At 53.6% G+C, this 23,886-nt stretch overlaps 1 protein-coding gene across 2 annotated transcripts in view; it reads left to right on the top strand.

The window, feature by feature from the left end:
• The first annotated feature begins 883 nt into the window (after nt 1-883).
• The window catches only part of ITGB3 (integrin subunit beta 3), a 43,063-nt gene continuing 20,060 nt past the window's right edge, over nt 884-23,886 (top strand). Inside the window, exons 1-3 of one of the 2 annotated variants that reach the window (XM_073325556.2) lie at nt 884-1,275; nt 14,602-14,684; nt 21,621-21,813. In XM_073325556.2, the coding sequence (XP_073181657.1) occupies nt 1,212-1,275; nt 14,602-14,684; nt 21,621-21,813 (340 nt within the window). In that variant the 5' untranslated portion in view covers nt 884-1,211. Of the gene's footprint in view, nt 1,276-14,600; nt 14,685-20,411; nt 20,644-21,620; nt 21,814-23,886 lie in introns of those variants that run through there. The other variant, XM_073325557.2, reaches the window with a different exon arrangement.

The raw sequence follows: 23,886 nt of genomic DNA on the forward strand, positions 1-23,886 counted from the left end.
GTGAGTGATGGAGCACATCCCGGGGCTGTGCACAGGGGCTGCTCCCTAACGCAGGGGAGGGAGCAGAGACCCGCTGTCCCTGCCCCTACTGGCCCCAGACTGCATCCTTCCAAGGGAAGGCTGAACCTGCCAGTGCCAGGGAGCTGCTGGGGGAGTGGCAGGGCACCCTGGGACTGTGCAGGGGTGTAGTACTAGAGGTTCATTTCCTTGTGGCACTGGCCCCTTCCAGCCATGCGCCGAGGACAGGTAGGACTCTGGGCAGATCCAAAAGGTCAGAGATTTCCCCAGATCAGACAAGCCCCCCCCAAAGTTTGGCTACTTCCCCACAGTAGAGCTGGGTCTGAGGCAGTTTCCACGGCATGCATCCGATGAAGTGAGCTGTAGCTCACGAAAGCTCATGCTCAAATAAATTGGTTAGTCTCTAAGGTGCCACAAGTCCTCCTTTTCTTTTTGCGAATACAGACTAACACGGCTGTTACTCTGAAATCTCCCCTCAGTGTAAATCTGGAGCGACTCCACTTTTGTCAACGAGGTAAAACCGGTGCAGATAGGAGGCGAAGCAGGCCCAAAGTTCGGAACCAGATCTTAAACTTCCTCCACCTTTGGGACGGCTGCATCCAAACTCAAAGCCCCTGTCTGTTCAGACCCTGAGTCGGACCCCCCTGCGCTTACACCAGCTTGACAGCAGCATCACTCCGTTAACTTCAGTGGAGTTACTCCTGATTTACACCAGCGTCAGCCAGAAGAGAGTTGGGTGTTTTGCATCTGGATCTGACCTCCCCCGGAATTTGGACTCCAAGGGTTTGGATCCAGGCCCTATCTCTAGCTAGAGCAGAGGCAGAAAAGAAACCCAGGGAGACGCTCCTGGGGCGGGTGCAGGGTGTAAAAGCAGGCTCTGGCCCCAGAGTGGCTGCAGCCCGGGGGCTAGGCCGGCGGTCACGGAGCCAGGCTGGGTTTATAAGGCCCTGGGAGGAGACGGACGCAGAGACAGGAGCGCCGCGCTGCAGGCAGACAGGCGGGGGCAGTCGCTGACTCAAAGCTGACGGCGGAGTTTCCTCCAGGCAGCCCGGGCTCTGGATCAGCACGTCCGTGCGGCTCAGGCCCTCAGCCTCATGATTCATCCCCCCGGGTGGCTCAAAAGCTCCGGCCGTCCCAGCCCCGGGCTCCAGCCCTCGCCGCCTTCCCAGCGCTGAAGTCCGGACTCGGAGAAGATGCGGGGACTTCGCCCGGCGCTCCGGACCCTGGTGCTGGCGCTGTGCGCTGCGGGACTCCAGGGTAGGTTCCCCGGGCTCCGGGGGTCGCGCTGGGTTACCCTCGGGCACGAGGGTGGCCGGTGCCCGGCATTGCCCCGGGGGGGAAGGTTGCAAACTCTGTTTGCTCCGCTCCCAGCGATGCATAGATTGTGCCGGAGGGGATGGGTGTGCGTTGGGGGGGGGTAGGTACCTGACTCTGTGTTTCTGCGTATTCAGCTCCTATTGGGTGTGTGCGTTTCGATGCTCCGCACACTGAGGCGCTAGGAGTTGGGTAGGTCTCCAGATCCGAGCGGGCCATTGCTTGGGTGAAAGCCCCAGGAGTGTGCATAGCCCCTGGGCTACAGGAGGTTGAGGTGTCCTCCCCAGGCAGCGAGGTGTTGCAACGGCTCGTGACTTTAGCCGGTGCTTTTCTTCAAGCCCCTGCACTCAAGGGGTTGCATGAGACTCACTTTTTAAAAGCCTCACAGCGGCAGGGGAGAGCTGGGAAAGGTGACCCCAAAGACGCCCCCCGCCCCCCACGCCCGGAAGAGAAATAAGAAGAACCCCAGAATTGAGTGTTTTTAAAATCTCGTGTTTTTAAAGCCAATCGTTTGAGTTTTGAAGGCTTGGCTTTGGCAAGAGCCAGAGGTACCAGAGCCCCTTTGTTTGGGCTTTTTAAAACTAGCTGAGGTGTGTGCAGGGACTAACCTGCCCTGGCCCCTGGAATGGACTGGGGACCCCATAAGTCCTTTCTATCTCCGAACTCTAGGATCTGTGAGTCCCAGTGTGTGTGTGTGTTTGGTGTGTGACTGCACCCTCAGTGTGCATGTGGAAGTGTGTGTTTGGTGATGTGTGGTTGTACCGTTAGTGTTGGTGCGTGTGTGTGGAAGTGTTTTGTGATGTGTGATTGCACCATTTGTGTTGCTGTGGGTTGGCGTGTGACTGCACCCTTGGCGTGCGTGTGGAAGTGTGTGGTTAGTGACGTGTGGTTGCACCGTGTTGTGTGGGTGTGTTTGGTGTGTGGTGCTGCGCAATGGCGCGGCACCATCGGCATGAGTGTGGATCAGCACTTCCCTTGTGATTGGTTTGGTGTCTGGGCGTGGGTTTACATGTCTGGCTGTGTCTCTGTCTAGCAGGAATATTCCCAGCCTCTGTGCAGGAAAGAAGCATACTGGGACATGCACAGGGCAGCTCCTGCAGAGGTGGCAGAGAGCCTTGCCATGTTTGGGTTTTTCCTGGTGAAACAAGCCAGCATCACACGAGAGCTGGGTCCCAAATCCCTGCGCTGCAAAGCCGTGTGCGGAGGACTCGGCTGGGTCTCTCCTCGGCCATTCCCACGCCCCATCTCAGCCCTTCCTGCTGTTCCCCTGAGGCTACCCCCCATCCTGACCAGGCCTGACAGCGCTGAGAGGGCTGGTGCTGAGTTTCTTGCTCCTGACCCACCCACTGCGAGGTCCTGTCAAGCACTCCTGGGCCAGGGGAAGACTGAGTGCATGCGGGCTACACAGGGCCAGACACAGAGAGCAGGGCTATGGTGATGCAGCCTGCCCCCTTCCAGCCCTCTGGGTGTGTATCGCACACCAGCTGAGACTTAGTTACACGATGGTGAATGGGTGTGAGTCCATGAGACCTGCACCTGACACATCACCTCTGACTTCTGCCCACGCCGCCTGACAAAATAGGTGTGTTTTTACCATGGGATAACAACCGCCCAGGCACTGGCCGCTGGATGCACTTTGGTTTTCCCTGAGGGTTTACAGCTGGCCTTGCCTGGCTACCAGGCAATAAAACTATCCAGGCCATGTCTCTACTGAGGATTTTACAGTGAGAAAACTCTTGCACATTAATTATTTGGCAGCAATAAAACCCCCTTGGTGTCAGTTATGCCACAGCTGGAGCCTAGGGGTAAGTCTAGATGGGGCACACAGGTTGTGCTTTCCGATGTGCTGGCTGGCCAGGTTTTTCAACGAGGCTTTGGGTCGAGTGTGGCCACAGCGAGCTGACTGGGTGAACCAGAATCATCCGTATTATTTACTCCATGTGTTGTGGTAGGTGTTGTACAAACAGCACAGGAAGCCAGTCCCTGCCCCCAGAGAGCCGAGTGGCAGCGTTTGCCACCTGCTTGGCACTGGGGTAGATGGCGACACGAGGTGCATGGCCACAGAGAATGGTTAGGGTCTGGGGGGAGGGTTACCCTTTGCGGATAGCCTGTTGCAGAGTTAGCAGTCTCTTCTGTGCGGATTGGGCCGGGCCAGGACTTCGGGGAGACCACGTGTGCGGAAACTGGGGCGGCACAGGCTGGGAGCTAGAGGCCCAGAAAGGACCGGGGCTGTCTGTGTCCAGCAGAGGCTATAAAGAACCCCCCTTTGTATTCCGTGCAGCAGTCTTGTCTCAGCGCTGGGGCACTATGCTAGTAATGCAGTCGGGGAACGCGTGTGTTCAATCTCATCTCTGGGGGTCTGTTAACATCTCAAACCACTCAGACTTTGCTCCACCCTTACCATGGTTCATCAGAACCTCCAGGGTACAATCTCCCAGCTCATCATGACCCCTATAGTACCCAGCAAAACCAGGCGGCCGCCTGGGGATATGACTCCTTTTCTCCTGCTGGCATCCCACCTAATTTACCCCTGCCCCCGCTCCAACTAATGTTCTTGGGCAGGTAACAGACACTGGCATACAATACTGACTCCCGTGCCCGGGACAGTGGCTAGCCAGTCTGCCCGGGGATAAAACGCTGCCAGATCTGAATTCTCTGCTCCCTGCATGGGGAGAGTTTTACGCCCTCTTTGCCCAGGTGTAAATGAGGACACAAGGGGTCAGACATTGGAGACTCAGCCCGCTGTGTTTGTCAGCGGGCAGCCAGAGCGCTGACTGCACCATGAACCAATGAACAAGCAGAGCCCCCCATCCAGTCAGGGAGAAGGCAGATAGGTGGCTCTGCAGTGCCAATGCCCTGCAGGGGTCTGCCCAGGACAGGGGACATGGATCGAGGCCTCAGAGAGGAGCTTGGAATTGTGTGGAATCCAGGATGGTCACAGGAGCCTAAAGGAGTTAGATACCTGACTTTCATTGTATGTCAATGGGATTTGTGAACCTATCCCCCTCTGGCTTCTTTGACCAGCCCCGCCCAAAAGGAGACAGCACCAGGGCCCTGATTCAGATCTCACTGGTGCCAGTTTCACCCCACTGTCTGCCAGTTACACCAGCACCAAGGAAGAAAACTTGGCACTCCGTATACAGAAACACAATTCCTCTGGGACCAGCATTGCTGAGTCTGCTTCTCCCTCACCACCTGCCTGTAGCCAGCCCTGAAAACCCCCGGCCCTTCTCGCTACTGCAGTGAATCAAAAGGAAGTGGCCAGGACGGTAACGCAGCAGAGGGGGGCTAAGTGGTGGCGCTGGTTGGAAAGCAGCTGAGCTGGGATTCATCATCGCTGGTGCTTGACTTTCCCGAGGGGGGGGCGGATTTCAGGAGGCCTCAGAGTTTAGCTGCAGCTGAGCTCTCTGCTCCAAGTGCTGGCACGACCGGCTCAGCCTCTGTTGGACGTGCTCCATGGGGTTCCTAGCTCAGGACCCTCCAGAGGAGACCTTACCACACCAGGTCCCGGCTGCACAGTGTGGCTGCAACACGCAGATGGGGAGCCATTTGTCCCCGTGTTCTTTAGCCCAGGATATTTAGTGCTTTGTGTCCAACAGATGGCCTCTAGCTCAGGTCCACATCCATGACAGGTGCTGCCACACTCGGCCTAAGTGACTTGCCCAAGGTCATGCAGCGCCAGCTTTAGACCCCACATTGGCTCATTCCTAGGCGGGCTCTATCCCTAACACAGCTGTGTGGGGCAAGGGAGGAGCCCCAGCTAGCCCAGGGTGAGACTAATGACCACACCTGTCAACAGGCCCCGAACACGGAGGGGAGAAAACCCATCTGATAGGAAGCACGCTCTGCCGGTTGGCTGCTGAAGGAGAACTAAGCACCATGGGCTCAGTACTGCGCTCTGGTGACCGCAACCCATGACTCAGCAGGTGAATGTGGTTCTTAGGAAGACAGAAGTGAGGAATGGAGGAAATTCTCGGGCTGCAGAGGGGTCAGGGAGCCTACCTGAACACCTTCCCCTCCCTCCGCGAGACTGTGGTGGCACTGGTTCAAACCTGCGGGACGCCATGTGAGGGCTGCCTCACAGGTTTTGTTCTGAGCGGGGCTAGACACTGCCCACCCCTGTGGCCTGAGCCCCCTTAGCTTTCAAAGGTACCCTCTGTGTCTTATGTATCTATCAGGAGCTCCAGTGGTTTGCAGGACCCAGTGCAGAATCCTGAATGCCCGCAATGGCCAACTGAGGGTCCCTTTGTGCTTCTCCTGCGGGCTGCCAAGCTAATGCTTCTCCTGAAATTTCCCTAGCACTAAGCCGCTCTCTGAGCCCCTTTGTGGCTGTCTGCCAGCTTTGATGAGCAAAAGAAATCCAGTGCCCGTGCTCATAGTGCCCGGACTGCAGCTTGGCAGGGTCTTGGCAGGGCTGGGGAGAGTTGACACTGAAGGGGGCAGGAGAATGGAAAGAAGAGGTGATAACCATCCATACCTGTGTATCTACACAGCAGGGCGCTGACTGTAACATCATTGTAGCTACGCTGGTATGAATGCCCTCAATGTAGACGGGCACTTAGAGACGTGTAATTTGGGTGGTCAATAGAGATTATCTTCTTTAATAAGGGTCTTTGGTGGTTTTATGGAAGGAGTGTTGCTCTGGGACTCAAAAGAGCCAGGTTCTAGTCCTGGTGATGTTAGGCAAATTACTTCTGCTTCCTGTGCCTTGATTTCCCCCTCTGTATAATAGGGGTAATGGTTGTAAAGCACTTTGAGATCTATGGGCGAAACGTGCTGTATGAAAGCTAGGGATTATGTGGGCAAAGCTCAGTGTTGATGGCCCTTTTCCTCACCCTTGGGGCTGGGCACTGACACCAGTGCAGAGTGAATGCCCAGTGCTGCAGAATCAGACGCTCACTGTACATGGGTGATGTGGCTCTCCTGGTAGGAGATACAAGGCTCGGGGCGGGGAGAGGAATCAGACCCCTTTCCATTAAACTGCCCCCAGCACCCATCACTCTTTGGAAAAATGGGTCCCTAAAGAGTGTGGGGGCTGAGTTTTACAGTGGGCATTAGCCTGCCTACAGCACCCCTGCCCTGTGCAAATGACTGATGTGAGCTGCTGCTTAGGATGGAGCAGGAAGCCTGGCCATGTGCCCCGCGCTGGCTAAGGGCAGGCCCATTATGTCCTGCCCCAGTGAGGGCCAAAAGCCGTGCATACAAGCGAGCCCAGGGAGGGTGTCCCTTCCTGCTCCGATTGCTCTGAGGCAAGGGCAAAGAATCAGTCTGGGCACCCAGCTATTTTAAGCAATTTCCTACCAGCCGCTGTTGCTTCACTGGTTCCTCTTCCTGTTCTGCTTTCATTTTCCTGCCTTCCCCTCCTCCCATCCCCTTAGCTACAGCACTCAAAAGCTGGTACTTCCACCCCCGCGTCTGCAGCTGCAGTGCACAGAGCCAGGCCATCCCGGAGCAGGGAGTCAGGCCGCCTTGTTTTGCGACAGGCGCCTCTCAGTCCAGCCTCTGTCCTGTCAACATACACTGCAGTGGGGCAAGCGATGGGGCTGAAGCAGGAGGCCTGGTGCTTTAAACCCAGCTGACTCATCACGGGGCCTCAGTAACAGGAGAGAGGTCATCAGTCAGCGGGTCTCCCTCAGCCCCCGAGCCAGCTGCCTCCTCTGGCTCCCTTCTTCCCCACAACAGGACCCATTTACAGGAAGCATCAGCTCCTGCGGCCAGTCCGACCAGTTAGTATTGTTGGTGTTGTATTAGCGCCTTTGTCAGCCCCCTAGGCCTGGTTGTGCTAGGCGCTGGGAGAGAACTCACAAACCATGCAGAGGTGGGTTACCATGTACCTAAAGAGCGCCCTCTCTGGCTGGTGTGGGCACTGCACTGATAAAATCCATGGGGCCCTCATCCATGGCGCCGAGAGAGAACTCACAAACCATGCAGAGGTGGGTTACCATGTACCTAAAGAGCGCCCTCTCTGGCTGGTGTGGGCACTGCACTGATAAAATCCATGGGGCCCTCATCCATGGCGCCGGGAGAGAACTCACAAACCATGCAGAGGTGGGTTACCATGTACCTAAAGAGCGCCCTCTCTGGCTGGTGTGGGCACTGCACTGATAAAATCCATGGGGCCCTGAAGGGTGCTTCAGGTGGAGGCAGGATGCCAAGAAGCCCTGGATGGATTGAAATCAGAGGGACCAGTCAGTCCGCAGGGGCTCTGGTAATGGAAGCCTCTTTTCCAGGAAAACACACATGTGGAACCCACTGCGCAGTGTGTGCTGTGTGTCCCCATCTGTGCTGATCCACAGAGGGCCTGAGGCTGTTACAGACCTTGCTGGGGAGGTCTGGCTCACGCCATAGTAGCTCAGGTGTTTTGCGCTGGAGGTTGCCGGCACAGTCCCCAGCGAGACAGCTATCACCCGTGCTTTGCTGCCTCGGCACATGTGCACAAGTGGCCGTGCGACCCAATGATTCTTTGCGAGGCAATGATTTGCGTTACCTAGGGAGGTGGTGGAATCTCCTTCCTTAGAAGTTTTTAAGGTCAGGCTTGACAAAGCCCTGGCTGGGATGATTTAGTTGGGGATTGGTCCTACTTTGAGCAGGGGGTTGGACTAGATGACCTCCTGAGGTCCCTTCCAACCCTGATATTCTATGATTCTATGATTCTGTTAGTCCCAGGCGGTGATGCCAGGCCATGCAGGAGGGAGAGGCTTCAGAACCAACAACTGCCCTTCAGCAAAGGATTTCCAAAGAGTCACAGCGTTACACCCGCCGCCAGCCAGATGCGCTGCGGTAACCACAGCGATCCGTCGATTGCACGAAGGATCTCCACGCACTTTACAGACACTAGTTACACGAATGCTCAGCATCCTAGTGAAGACGGTGCAGCTCTATGTTTTCATGGGGAAACTGAGGTGCAGGAAAAGGCAGTGACACTGGAGAACCATAGAGTTTAAGGCCAGAAGGGACCACTAGATTAGTCTGACCTCCTGCATATCGCAGGCCAGCAACATCACCCAGCACCCTGTGACTGGCAGCCTGCCCCTTTTAGGCCTGGGGCCAGCTGAAAGCCCTGTTCAATTAGTCATGCCCCACCATACCTCCACAGAGTGGGGCCTTAAAAGGAAAAAAGCTGAGCTGGGAGGGGGAGTAAATAAGTGAGTGGAGAAAAAGCATATATATATATATATATATGGAGAAATTGCTCTAAAGATTCCACTGAGTAATCAGGGATTTCAAGGTTAGTTTAAAAAGGAATGACAAGAATTACTGGCCGATGAGAGGAAGAAGAGGCTATAAAAAAAGCCCCAGAATAGAGGCAAATGCACTACTCGCAGCAAAGTTCTGCATGGCTCAGTGACGTTCTCACATTTGCAGTGTTGACTAGTCCCTGTGGGTTGAATAATCATTGATCTTTATTGAGTCCAGACAACAATGAGTTGGGAAAGGCAGGTCAGGTTAAAGAAACAGCTGATCAGCTGATATGCGAATGCAGGGCGTGTTCCCAGGAAAGGCAGGGTCTATGGGGAGAATTTAGATACTTGAAGGTGACAGAAGATACTCAGAGTATTGGGAAAGCACTTTCCTGGGATTTTTAAAGCCTCTGGAGCAGGGTAAGGGAGCGTAGTAGTGGTGTGACTGTATGAGGAGTCTACTAGATGGAGCTAAGGGGAGAGAGGGGCAGTTGTTAGATCTCTGATGGCCAGGGTCTGGGGACGGAGTCCTCATGAGCCTGAGGACCCTGAAGCTAAGCTAAGAGGACTCTTTACAGATCCTCATGAGAGGGCTGGAGGGTACCCTTGCAGTCAGGGGGAAGAAGGAATGTGGGAGCCCTGATACAGGGGAGGAAGAAAAATGGCAGATCTGTGGTCAGGTACATGCTACAGAGTTAGGGCGATGCAAGGCAGTTTACACCGACCTAACTATAGAAGTGTCGCTCCCACTGACCTAAGGCCTGGAGACACTGGTACACTGGAAGGGGTGGGGCTAAATGTGGCTTAGTTGGAGGGCTAAGTCATCAGAGCAGCTTGGAAGGCATTGGAGGTTGGATGGAGTTTTGGAAGACCCAGGGGAAACTGAGGCAAAGCTGCTGCGATTCCCCCTGACGTTGCAAGGGGGTGCCCTGGAGCAGTGAGTTTTATTACACGCACTGGCTCTGTCTGCCCAAGCACCCGTTCCCGCTGGTAACAACCGTTGTTGGCCACATTGCAGCCAGGCTGACACCAACAGGCCCCAACCACAGGGTCCTGCCGACACCAGGGGAATTTTGTGAAAGTTTCCGACCACTGCTGACATGTATCTGGCTCCACTGCTGGGAGCCCTAGCATAGATAGGCTGTGGCCAGCATTTTCTGCCCCATGTCCTCTATCCCTGATGAGATAAGGTCTGATTGGCGCAGTGCCCTGACAGCTGGTGACAGCCGGTCCCTGCAGGAACTCCCAGCTGGCTATTGCCCGTGGAGCCGAATCCCCCTCAGAAGGCTTGAAAGTGGGCTGGGATGGGCCCATTCAACTGGCAGCTGGTGGCAGTTTGGTCTGTCTATGCTAGCGCTTGTCAAGGATTCAGCTACACCAGAGCAGGCCAAGTCTGTGGCTGAGCAGAGGAGAAAAGCTCTCTCGAAACTTTGATGTCCCCACTAGACAGACAACACGGCGGAGCCCCAGGAGGATTTGTCTTCCTTCTCTTCTTGTCATGGAAGGTGCGTCTACACTGCAAAAAAGGAGTGTTTGCAAGCCAGATTCGCTAACTAGGGTTCAAACAGCAGCGAAGGCATGGCTTCTAACTTGGGTTAGCAGCGCGACTTCAACCCCAGGCTCTCCTATCAGTTGTAACTTGCTCTGCTAGCCCGGGTTGCTGTGTCCACACTGCTAATTGAAGCCGAGTGAAGGACACACCTATTTCTGCAGTGTAGATGTACCCTGCCGGAGGCAGGATCCTGGTCTAGATGTGCCAGCATTTGAAGCTGCTGTGGCAGTTCTTAGGTTCCCAGGATTGGCCTCGGAGAAGGCTTTGTGCATTGTTCTTTATATTGCATATGCTCAGGAATTCCTGCCCCCAGCTGCATGGAAAGCTGCTGAGAGCGGGGAAGGAATTCCTGAATCTATGTGCAAGTGTGTTCACTTTAGGATTAAACTCCTTGGAACGTAGCCAGGCCCTCTGCTCAGCTGGAAAGGAGCCAGTTCTGCTTGCACCCGGAACAGGCACTCGTTTTGGGGGCAGGGATTGGGGGAGGGAGGAGGGCAAGGAAGCCTGACTTCTCATGTTCACTGGTTTCTATCCCTATCTCAAGTTAGTGAGACCTGTCGTCATCATCTTTCTGTTTCTCTTCCTCTTGCATCACATGTGTGTGCAAATATCAGCCCAGATTCCCAGCTGGGTTCTGTCAGCACCACTCCGTTGACTTCACCGTAGCGAGGCCACTTTACACCCGTTAGCGTGCAGATACAGAACCTAATCCTCCCCCACCTGCTCCTTGGGCAGCCACCCACATCAGCTCACTGCTCTCACAGCTCACTGCTCTCTCCAAAACCTCCTCCTGCCCGCTGCAGGACAAAGCCCCCCAACTCCTTTGCTGTCACCAAACCCCTTGGTCCAGGCTTACACTGAACCCCAGAGATCCTTCAGCTGGTAGGAGTTTTCCCCTCAACTCACAACCTTGGTGCACTTGCTTTGCCTCCATCCCTTCCAGTTCTCTGCAGAGCCAGCCCAGCTCGGTTCACTCGCCTCTTCTCCCGTCTCCCTGCTCCATTCCACCATGACTTCTTTGTGCACTGCCACGGCCTGCTTTCCGCAGCCTTCTCGGAGGGGACCTGTTCAGGAAGGACAGGCAGGGCAGAAAAGGTGGGGGAGTAGCACTGTATGTAAGGGAGCTGTATGACTGCTCAGAGCTCCAGTATGAAACTGCAGAAAACCCTGAGCGTCTCTGGATTAAGTTTAGAAGTGTGAGCAACAAGGGTGATGTAGTGGTGGGAGTCTGCTATAGACCACGGGACCAGGGGGATGAGGTGGATGAGGCTTTCTTCCAGCAACTCGCAGAAGCTACTAGATCGCACGCCCTGGTTCTCATGGGCGACTTTAATCTTCCTGATATCTGCTGGGAGAGCAATACAGCAGTGCATAGACAATCCAGGAAGTTTTTGGAAAGCGTAGGGGACAATTTCCTGGTGCAAGTGCTAGAGGAGCCAACTGGGGGGGAGCTTTTCTTGACCTGCTGCTCACAAACCGGGAAGAATTAGTGGGGGAAGCAAAAGTGGATGGGAATCTGGGAGGCAGTGATCATGAGTTGGTTGAGTTCAGGATCCTGACACAGGGAACAAAGGTAAGCAGCAGAATACGGACCCTGGACTTCAGAAAAGCAGACTTCGACTCCCTCAGGGAACTGATGGGTAGGATCCCCTGGGGGAATAACATGAAGGGGAAAGGAGTCCAGGAGAGCTGGCTGTATTTCAAGGAATCCCTGTTGAGGTTACGGGGACAAACCATCCCAATGTGTCGAAAGAATAGTAAATATGGCAGGCGACCAGCTTGGCTTAACGGTGAAATCCTTGCTGATCTTAAACATAAAAAAGAAGCTTACAAGAAGTGGAAGATTGGACAAATGGCCAGGGAAGAGTATAAAAATATTGCTCAGGCATGTAGGAATGAAATCAGGAGGGCCAAATCACACCTGGAGCTGCAGCTAGCAAGAGATGTTAAGAGTAACAAGAAGGGTTTCTTCAGGTATGTTGGCAACAAGAAGAAAGCCAAGGAAAGTGTGGTCCCCTTACTGAATGAGGGAGGCAACCTAGTGACAGAGGATGTGGAAAAAGCTAATGTACTCAATGCTTTTTTTGCCTCTATCTTCACGAACAAGGTCAGCTCCCAGACTGCTGGGCTGGGCATCACAGCATGGGGAGTAGGTGGCCAGCCCGCTGTGGAGAAAGAGGTGGTTAGGGACTATTTAGAAAAGCTGGATGTGCACAAGTCCATGGGGCCGGACGCGTTGCATCCGAGAGTGCTAAAGGAACTGGCGGCTGTGATTGCAGAGCCATTGGCCATTATCTTTGAAAACTCATGGCGAACGGGGGAAGTCCCAGATGACTGGAAAAAGGCTAATGTAGTGCCAATCTTTAAAAAAGGGAAGAAGGAGGATCCTGGGAACTACAGGCCAGTAAGCCTCACCTCAGTCCCCGGAAAAATCATGAAGCAGGTCCTCAAGGAATCAATCCTGAAGCACTTACACGAGAGGAAAGTGATCAGGAACAGTCAGCATGGATTCACCAAGGGAAGGTCATGCCTGACTAATCTAATCGCTTTCTATGATGAGATTACTGGTTCTGTGGATGAAGGGAAAGCAGTGGATGTATTGTTTCTTGACTTTAGCAAAGCTTTTGACACGGTCTCCCACAGTATTCTTGTCAGCAAGTTAAAGAAGTATGGGCTGGATGAATGCACTATAAGGTGGGTAGAAAGTTGGCTAGATTGTCGGGCTCAACGGGTAGTGATCAATGGCTCCATGTCTAGTTGGCAGCCGGTAGGTATCAAGCGGAGTGCCCCAAGTGTTGGTCCTGGGGCCGGTTTTGTTCAATATCTTCATAAATGATCTGGAGGATGGTGTGGATTGCACTCTCAGCAAATTTGCGGATGATACTAAACTGGGAGGAGTGGTAGATACAGTGGCAGGTAGGGATAGGATACAGAGGGACCTAGACAAATTGGAGGATTGGGCCAAAAGAAATCTGATGAGGTTCAACAAGGATAAGTGCAGGGTCTTGCACTTAGGATGGAAGAACCCAATGCACCGCTACAGACTAGGGACCGAATGGCTCGGCAGCAGTTCTGCGGAAAAGGACCTAGGGGTGACAGTGGATGAGAAGTTGGATATGAGTCAACAGTGTGCCCTTGTTGCCAAGAAGGCCAATGGCATTTTGGGATGTATAAGTAGGGGCATAGCCAGCAGATCGAGGGACGTGATCGTTCCCCTCTATTCGACATTAGTGAGGCCTCATCTGGAGTACTGTGTCCAGTTTTGGGCCCCACACTACAAGAAGGATGTGGATAAATTGGAGAGAGTCCAGCGAAGGGCAACAAAAATGATTAGGGGTCTGGAACACATGACTTATGAGGAGAGGCTGAGGGAACTGGGATTGTTTAGTCTGCAGAAGAGAAGAGTGAGGGGGGATTTGATAGCTGCTTTCAACTACCTGAGAGGTGGTTCCAAAGAGGATAGTTCTAGACTATTCTCAGTGGTAGAAGAGGACAGGACAAGGAGTAATGGTCTCAAGTTGCAATGGGGGAGGTTTAGGTTGGATATTAGGAAAAACTTTTTCACTAGGAGGGTGGTGAAACACTGGAATGCGTTACCTAGGGAGGTTGTAGAATCTCCTTCCTTAGAAGTTTTTAAGGTCAGGTTTGACAAAGCCCTGGCTGGGATGATTTAATTGGGGATTGGTCCTGCTTTGAGCAGGGGGTGGGACTAGATGACCTCCTGAGGTCCCTTCCAACCCTGAGATTCTATGATTCTATGATTGACCCGTGCACCATGGAAGGCAGGACCAGAGGTGGCACAAACCTTCCCAAGTACAGAGGAGTGGGACCTTTTTCTGCATTTGCTGGGCTGTTCCTCCAAACCCAAGGGCTCCCACCAGCCAGTGCCCCTCTTGGGTCTGTGTGTGATGGGCGGCCTGGGTGAGCATCACTGAACTGAAGCCACTGGGAATTGCAGGTACTCCCTTCTGAAAATCAGGCCCAAGACTCCTTGGCGGCTTCTCATTCTTCACTGTCTTCACTGGGGGCCCATGGCATGGCGATCGGAGAGTCAGTGTGATAGTCGCGGATTGCGGGCATCCACAGAGGCAAATGGCCTCCTCTGTAATCAGAGCATGGCAGGGTGGCACAGAAGACAGAGGCAGTATGGCCAAGGGGAGATGGTACTAGACTAGCATGCAGGCGACGTGGCTTCTGGTCCTGCTACCGGACTCTGGGCAAGTTGCTTCCCCTCTCTGTGGTTCTGCTTCCCCTCCTTCCCTTTGTCTATGTAGACTGGAAGCTCTCTGGGGCAGGGACTGTCCGTACAGCCCCTAGCACAATGGGGCCCTGATCTTGGCTGCGACCTCTCGGACATACCAACAATAACAATGAATTTCAGAGACTTGCCATTTCCTTGTGCGAGGAGAGCTGGGCGCCAGCCAGCCTTCCTGATCAGCAAAGAACAATGTGACCCTGCTTTGCATCTGGAAGGAGCCTCTTTGCTTCAGGCCAGGCCGGCACAGGTGTTAATCGGTCTCTGTCTCTCTCTTTCAGGTAACATCTGTACCACTCGCGGGGTGAATTCCTGCAAGCAGTGTCTGGCCGTGAGCCCGCTGTGTGCATGGTGCTTCCAGGAGGTAAGGGGACAACATGCAGCCAGCCTGTGTGGTTCATACCTTTGCCCGGCCTTTCGTTGCTTATCTGCTGCTGCCTTTAGCCCTGTTCTTAATGATGAATGAATTCAGCCCTTTAGCTGCATGTTAGTTGCATCTGGGTCCAGGGTGCTTCTGGCCCTATCTACTCTGTAAGCTCAACCATCATTTGTAACAAGATCGTGGCCCCTTGAGTGCTGGATGCTTTTAAACTTGTACCCAGGAGTGTCACAATGGGAGCTGCTGGCGGCTGACGTGACGATGTTATCCGGCAAGGAGCAATGAGTGAGGATAAAAACATTGGCGGGGATATTAAATCTTGTGCTTCGGCGTTTAAGCCAATCTCTGACGGTTAGGGTGCCAAGTCTCAGAGCCCCGGTCAATTGACTCAGGCTTGCGGGGCTCAGGCCGCTGGGCTAAAAATAGCAGTGTAGACGTTCCAGTTTGGGTTGGAGCCCAGGCTCTGAAACATGGGGTGAGGGGGTGTCTCGGGGGTTGGGGTTTCTCGAAGGGGTTTTTCCATCCATGTGGTTAATCCAGGCGTGGTCATTAGGTGGTTGATCTAGCCACATCTCCACAGGGGAAATTTTTCACAGCCCTGAGCATCTGCCACTTGGTCAGGCTAATTTTATGCATAGACCAAGTCCTCGGGGTTAGTGTGTGTGTGTGTGTGTGTTGAAATGCATGTGCATGTGACAGGATTTGTACCCACGCCTGTGTGTGCTTGAGTGTCTGACTGTGTGTGAATTTGGGAGAGGGGGAGACACTGAGGGGTGGGTGTGTCTGTCTGTCTGTCTAGGAAAGGGAGCCATTGTTAGTTTGCCCATCTGATAACTAAGGCCGATCTGTTCTCAACTCAGGGAGAGGCTTGCTGTGATTACCCCGAGTTTCTCTGGCGTGTGACAGTCAAACCTCCAGGCAGGACTGCACTAATTGTCTCTGGGGCAGCCTGGGGAAATGGGGCTTTTCTAACTGGCTCCAGCACAAGCCTTCCCCTCCCCGCCCTTGTTCTCAGGCCGCGGGGGCGGCTTGACGTGCTGTGAGTTCTTTCCCCGGATCCAGCCAGAATTTCCAAACAAGGAAATATTCCCCGCACTTGCTGGGGGGGGCCGTACTTACAGAGACGTGACAATTTGGGAAAGAGACGTCTGACTGTCAGCAGCCGGCCCCCAGAGTGCTGGGCTGCGCAAAGCCGCTCCACTGTGTGGCTGCCCACATCTGGCCACATTTTCTTAATTTAGCAAATCAGATCCCCCTCCCCCCACTTCATCGCACTTTATTTAAAGGGACAGCACCTTTATTTGTTTGGTTCCTTCCTGCAGGAATTCTTTGCATTCCAGCCGCTTCCATTCTAAACAGGGGACCCCAGTCACACTTACTCAGGCCTGGCTGTGAACCAGGCCAGTTCTGCCTCTATTATTCACACTGAGTAGTACAGAGTATAGTGCGTAGTCCCATTGCGTTCAGACCTCTGCGTGAGCAACGTTTGCAGGGCCAAGCCCTGCTACTGTCTCCTTAAGGGCAGAGGAAGCATCTGGTTGTTGCAGAATTTGAGTTGCAGAAATTTAGAATTTCCCATGTTGCAGTTTCTTCTAACCCTCCCTCCCTCCATCCAGGCAGTCTTGGCCCTGCATGGGACCCAGCTGAAAACCAGGGAGTGGGTACTGCAATGACAGGGCAGGGACATACATGAGGAAACAATCGAGGGAAACGCTGCTTTCCATTGCATCCCATCCAGCCTGTGGCATCTGCTGCTGCAGGTCGGGGAGTTGCAGACTGGGGCTGGATGATTTTGATGGCCATTCATAACTTTTGCATGTGGCGATCCAGGGGACCCTCAGGCTTCAGGGCATAGTCTCTGGTAGGAGTCAGGAGGAAACCTCCCTCCCCACACACCATTCCACAGCTGGCTAGGAGCATTATAAGGGAAGGAGGGTGCCTCTGAGGCATTAAGTATTTGCTACGGCTGAGGAAATGATCCATCGGTGTTATCCCGGAGATCTCAGCAGTGGATGCTTTTTTCATGGGGGTCTGAACATCATCCATGAGTGCATGAATAATAAATTGTTGTCCTTAGTACCTTCACCCTAGACATCCCTGAAGGTGGGTCTGAATCATTATCTTCATTGGGGAAACTGAAGCAGAGAGAGGAGAAGTAATATGCCCATGTGCACCCAGTAGCTGAGTTGGGATTTGCACTTCAGCCTCCTGGTTCCCAAATTGGGGCCCTGCCCATAAGAACATGTGGCTTTCAATTAGCACAGAGCACTACAGAAGGCTGTGATGTCCCAGCCAGTCACCATGGCTATGCAGCTACAGAACAGCGTGACCTGTGCAGCCCAGCTTGCCTGGATTCAGCTGCTTTCCCCTGGCACCGTGTCCCTAACCTAGTCACAAGCATTAGCAAAGTGCCCGAGCTGTGGGCTGGCAGCAGAACCTACAGAGGCTGCAGAGACCTAAGGAAGGCTCTACGCAGCCCTGCTTGTTATTAGGACTCAGGGATGGGAGGGCTTGGTAGCCCAGGGGACCGTCAGTGGCATGTTGTTTTCTCCCTTGCTAGCTTGCCAGTTCAAAACTGGGACTGCTAGCAACAAATATGTCCAATGGCCGGGTGATAGGACACTGGACGGGGGCTCCAAGTTACCATAGAGATTCTTTCCCGGGTGTCTGGCTGGGGGATCTTGCCCATGTGCTCAGAGTCCAGTTGATCACCATATTTGGGATTGGGAAGGAATTTCCCCCCAGGTCTGATGGGCAGAGATCCTGGTGGGGGGTTCATCTTCTTCTTGGACACAGGTCACTGGCAGGTTTAAACTAGGGTAAACAGTGGATTCTCTGTAACTCGAAGTCTTTAAATCATGATGTGAGGGCTTCAGTAACTGCCGGAGGTTAGGGGTCTCTTACAGGGATGGGTGGGTGAGGTTCTGTGGCCTGTAACGTGTATGAGGTCAGACTAGATGATCATGAGGGTCCCTTCTGGCCTTAAAGTCTATGAGTCTAAAACGAACCCTGGTCGTTAGCAGCCAAAGCTAATTACCAGCTGATGGTTCTTCTGAGCCCTGCGGAGGGGGTGTTGGAGGGCTTCTTGGCATTAACTTGCAGTCTCAGGGGAAGAGCACCCCCTCTCGAGCAGTGTGTCTAAAACTTCTGATCCTGACAGGTGCTGAACGATTCCCTGTGAACTCCATAGGAATTGTGGGGGCCCAGCGCGTGTTGTCTGGCCAGCAATGTTATTAAGTCTGGCATTACTGTCACTGCAGAATATCCCTAGCCCGTGGCTTGCTCTGGTTTTGACGGGCTAGGATGGGGAACACAGCATGGGACCCAGACACCTGTAGCAAGGATCCATCCCAGGGAGTGAGTGTTACCTCTCCCCCTCCATCCCTGATCTGCAGAGGAGCTGAGGCTGGGACAGCCCCAGTCAGGCAACCTTTGGTTCAAGAGGTAGGAGCTCCAGTGTTGAGCTCTTGGGGACCGCGGTCCATCAGCCAAGATGGCAGCCACCCCAAAAGCACTGTACAAAGTTAGTGACTAGGCCTCTCAGCCACCCAGTGAAGGAGGTAAATACTATCCCTGTTTTGCAGATGAGGAAACGGAGGCAGAGGGAGGGGCCGGGTGACTTGCCTGTGGTTATGCAGCAAGTCGGTGGCAAAGCCAGGAATAGAACCCAGGACTCCTAGCCCACTGCCAGGCAACAAGTTATCAACGCCCAGCAGCCCCGGTCATCTGGCGTGGCTGGCCATGTAGTCGCTAATATGGAGCAGAGTCGGATGCCATCTGGCCAGTGACTGACAGCAGGAAGCCTAAGCGGAGAGCTGAGAAATGGAAGCCCTCAAAGGAGGGAGCTCGCTGCTCCTGCCTTTCGTGGCTATCGGCCCTGCTGGGGGGGAAGCGAGGCCAATAGTGCAGTCACTGCCAGCGAGGCCTGCCTCACAACGCCATTTGTATCCTTCCACTCATTTGATCCAAACAAAAGATAGTCCCTTCTCCTGGGCCCTTTCAGATCCCACTTCGCAGCTGGAATCTGTCTTTGTAACGAGCTGACTCTAACCACCTCCAGCTCCGGGAAGGTTTGGATTCGGCATTCGAAACCCTCCAGTGCTGAGGTGTCCCAGAGCTCCGGTTTTGGTTCTGCCTGTTCTAGAAACACAGGGCCAGATTCCGATCTCTGTGACACCAGTTTAAACCAAGCATCACGCCCCAGCCGTCAGCGGAGCCACACACTGGCGCGAAGGAGGAATCAGGAGATGCAGATGGACTAGAGACTTTGGATTTAGGGGGATCCATATCGTATGCCTTTAAATGTGTAACAGGAAGCCAGGTAGAGGGACGCTGGGGGAGATTCTTAGCAGAAGCATGACTGTGAAGCAGAGAGAGACACACACAGTAGCTTTAGGATAATGCTGTGAGGACTGTTACTGACCTCTGTCTCAGTAAGACTAGGCACAGTCCAGACAAATAACACAAAAGCGGCTGCCCCAGAGAGTTCTCCATCTGGGGCTTAGACAATGCACAGCAGTGGAATAAACCCACAGGGAGGTAGGAGGGCAGGATACAGGAACAGACATTGTGTTTGCATATGTTGTGGTTTGGATTACGGTACCACCCCAGGGCCCAGCTGAGGCAAGGGCCCTGGTCTGATATAGCCAGAGAGCCAACAGTCCAACTAGACAAAGCAAAGGGCTGGGGGAAGGTAGGGAGGGGTGGTGGAATCTCCTTCCTTAGAAGCTTTTAAGGTCAGGCTTGACAAAGCCCTGGCTGGGATGATTTAGTTGGGGATCGGTCCTGCTTTGAGCAGGTGGTTGGACTAGATGACCTCCTGAGGTCCCTTCCAACCCTGATAGTCTATGATTCTATGTAATATACAAGCCGAGGGAATAATGGGATGCCTGCAAGCATCACGGTGATCAAAGAGGCTCTGATTTTCAGAAGGGAGGGTGAAAGAGGGGCAGCGCTGCCCAGTGGGTAGAGGTGCTGCACTGGGACCTGGGAGACCGGGGTTTTATTCCTGGCTCTCCACAGACCTGCTGTGTTACTTTGTGCCAGTCACTTTGCCTCTTCCTCTCTCTCCCAGCCTTTGCCTGTTTAGACCATAAATTCTTTGTGGCCAGGATTGGCTCTTAGGCTTTATTCAATGCGGAGTTATTCCAGAATAGCTACTCTGGATTAACTCCAGGAAGCAGACTAAGCGAATTTGGAATAAAAGCGTCCATACCTGGCGTTAATCAGGGATAGTTAATCTGCTTTAAAGTCACACCCCCCCACACACCTTATTCGGAATTAACTTCCATGTGTAGACAAGCCCATGCTCTAGAGTTGTACCACCCCTAACACAACAGAGCCCTGATGGTGTTTAGGTGCCAGTGGAATTTGAAAATCTTGGCCTTTGTCTCTAGCCAGTTCATGGACAGCAGAGGGCAGGAGTTCAATTATTACATATTTGCCTACCTGAGAAACCACCTCCCCCCAGAGACAGCGTATCGGGGAAGCTGGCAGCACCAGCCCTAGGCAGATTAGAAACTGGCCCTGGGGGAAAGGGCCAGGCAGGTTTCTCAGAAATGCCCACGGGACCTGGAGATATACACAGTGACTTTGCCATTTAAGTTTCTGGTCCCTGCGGGGTGGTCGACAGCATCTCCTCCAGCTCTCGCCGTTTCAGCTCTTGCTCTTTCGGTTCTTTTACTCCTTTTTTGGTGCTCTGTTCCTCCACAGCACTGCAGCCTGCAGGAGGCTGGAGTGAGTAGATACGTCTGTGGTTTCCTCGTCCAGGAATTAACCTCCTCAATGTGACAGGCTGTCCCACAACCAGCTGGCTTCTTATTCGGGATGAATTTCTAGCAGTGGGGCTGTTACTTCCCTGCAACTTCCCTGCCTCCCGTAGGCAGAGCTCCAGGCTTTGGCACTCTGCTGCCCCCATGACTCGGGGAAGTCAGGGCATGGAAAGGTCAGAATCCCATTTGGCTGCGCAGTCCCCACCTTCTGTCAGTGCCTGGGCTGCATCTCACCCTCTCCCAGCAAACATAGCCGCTGTTTGCAAAGTGTCTGCAGAGAAAGGTCTGAGCCAGCAGCCCTCCTGGGTCCTTCCATCTTAGCCCTGGTGTGACAAGGGTTTTAAACCATCCTGCTCCAGGCCTTCTAATTACTGGGGTTCAGGAACAAATTTCCCTAGGGGTGTGTTCGCCCGTAACTGCCTCCCACAGAGTTTCTTCCTCAGAAGCAACTGGTGTTGTTGGCCACTGAGAGAGACAGGATCTGGGCTCGATGGACATTGGGTCTGCTCTGGGGCAAAGCAGAGTCAAATTCACTCAGGAAACCTTTGCCAGCAGCTAAAGGCTATTGTCCCAAGCCCACGGGAGCCGGAGGTTTCCACACCTGCATACCCCATGGGCACCTGTAGGGCTTGAACCTGGGAATCTTCTGCATCAAAAGCACTGGCCTTTACCACCCGAGCTAAAGGAGCTGCTCCCTTTGCACCCCACAAGGAGCACGCTGTTGTTGGCTGTGGGGCCAGCCAGAGGCCAGGGCAATAGTTACACTTACTAAGGGCCCTGCCCCAGGCTGAGCACCTCTGAAACTCGAGCCACTTCAATGCGTTCCTGAACGGGTGCTGAGCTGGAGTGGGGGATTGGTTACCTCTGGGTCTATGTATTGCTACGGCTCCCATCCTGTCACTGGCTCCCCACCTCTTCTCCTGCTGTCCTCAGTGAGGAGAGGCCCCTATATTGCATCCTGCTGGCCATCCATCCCGGGTTCGTCCCAGGCTCTGTGCTAAGGAGTTTCAGAGCCACAGCCCCACTCCCAACAACGCCTGATCCACTGCCCCTATTTCTGGCCTAATCCCAGTCAGCCGCATCCCAGTCCCAATCCCTGGCAGTCAGCCGCATTGGGACTTTGCTTCTATCTCCGCCTTCTTGCCCACAGGGCTTGGGGCAGGGAACCCCTCGCTGCGACCTGAAAAAGAACCTCCTCCAAAATGGCTGCACGCAGGATTTCATCGAGTACCCGGTCAGCAGCATGGAAATCCTAGAGGACAAGCCACTCAGTAACACCGGCTCTGGACAGACCGTCACCACCCAAATGAGCCCTCAGAAAATTGAACTGCACCTGCGGCCAGGTAGGAGCCAAAAAAACCCCTGTTGGGGTTGAACCTGAAACCTCTGGCTTTCAAACCATGAGCCTGTACTGTCTGGGCTAACAGAAGTAGGTCTCTTGGCTGGTAGTAGCTTCATCAGCCTCTGTACATGGCCCAGCCACCACGAGAGAGGGACAGAGTAGCACACGAGTGAGTGTAGGTTACATACATAGAGCAACATCCAATCCTGTAGCTTTACAATCAGGAAGGTGGTGTCTTTGTTACAGGAACCCAATGTTAATCAGTGGATTAACCCTGCAGGCCAGGTGATATGCTGTAGGCCAGGTGAGCTGTTAAGGCCTTGAGACTGGACCTGTGACTCGATGCCAGACTAGTTACAGGATACAATTTTCAAAAGCACTTCAGTGACCTAGGTGCCGAAGTCCCAATTTCAAAAGCCACTTATGTGCTTGGGGGCTTAAGTCTAACTGACATCATCATAATAAAGCCTAGCACCTGCATGGCACTTTTCATCTCAAAGCGCTTGACAAAGGATGTCAGTATCATTATCCCCATTTAACAGAAGGGGAAACTGAGGTATAAAACAGGGACGTGACTTGCCCAGGTCAATTGAACTGAAAGTTGGTAGGCTCCTAATTCAACGGGGTGCTTTAGAAGATGTTACCCCTCACCTGATGTGGTGGAGAGCAGCCTAATGTAGGGCTGTGTTTTGTGTTTCATACGCACGGGGTCTGTATCTAACATACATACAGCATGCTAATTGCAGCCCTGGTGAAATGCCTTTGAAACCAACTCGCATGCCACGCAGACCTCAGCTGAGCTCAGGGCCCCCTTATGCTAGACCGCGTAATACGCAGCGTCAGAGACAGCCCAGGAAACAGGCATGAAGGGGCTTGCCCAAGGTCACACGACAGGGTCTGGAACGACAGCCCAGGTTTCCTGACTCATCAGGCCATGTCCTGTGTACCTGTGGTCCCTCCCTTATTAATGAGAAGCTATTCTGGAGGCCTGGGTTTGCTTACCCTGGACTGCAGCCAAGCCCGTGAGGTCCTGCGTGTTGCTTATTGTGGGGCCTGGGGTTCTGAGTACCTGGGAACTATTCTGAGCCATGACTAAGAATCTTATCCACATGGGCATTTTGAAACCTCCGTTCTCACCGTGCGACTCCGTATTGGATCTACTCCCTGCAACAGCCCCTGGGACTCCCTCGAGCCACCTTCCCAGTACGGGGGGCAGCCACCTTTTATCCCCATTCCCATCAGGTGAACCTAGCCGCCCTCTTCCTTTTTCTAGTCCTCTTTGGGCAGCCAAGTAGTCTCCTATCCTATTTCTTTGGGGGCTGGCAAGCTACGCCTGTTCCACCAAAATCTGCAGGGAGTATGGTAGCCAACCTTCCAGGATTGTCCAGGAGTCTCCAGGAATTAAAGATGAATCTTTAATTAATGATTATGTCATTTGATGAAACCTCCCGGAATACATCCAACCAAAATTGGCAACCCCAGCAGGGAGGAGACAGGTGAACAGGCCATAGGTGACTTGGGCCAAGTATCTGGAAAAGAGTTGAGTCCCCGAACGTGAATACTCTTATCCATGTTATAATTAACCCCCAACTTCCTAAAGTCCTGGCACCCCTCCCATTCCACCACTTCAGGGAGAAGATGCTTGGGAAACTCCTTATGGTCCTTTGGTAGCCCATCCATGGGGCCGCTAAGTGATGCATTCTGGGTGTCTTTTACCAAGCCAGGAAGTGCACGAGGGTGGGAGAGAAGGAATATTTCTTTGGCAAGAGGAGAGTCTGAGGGCTCCCTACAGCCTGGGGCACTGAGCTGAGGGTGAAAGGTTCAACTCAAGTGCTAGCCGCCATAGGGAAGGAGTTCGGAGCTGAGGAGCCGTTGCTGTAGGTAAGCAGTTCGCGCCGAAACCTGGCACAGAGCTGTGGGACCCGCCCCTGCCAGCCTGAAAATCATCAGCACATCACACGGTGTCTCCTCTCCTTTTGCGGGGAAAGATGAACCCGTCTGCTCACTTACCGCCCAGAAGTCTGGTTCTGAACGGCTGGGAGGAGCCCATCAAGAACTGAGTGCTGGCAGGGGT

The sequence above is a fragment of the Lepidochelys kempii genome, chromosome 27, assembly GCF_965140285.1.
Source record: "Lepidochelys kempii isolate rLepKem1 chromosome 27, rLepKem1.hap1, whole genome shotgun sequence".
NCBI classification, from domain to species: domain Eukaryota; kingdom Metazoa; phylum Chordata; order Testudines; family Cheloniidae; genus Lepidochelys; species Lepidochelys kempii.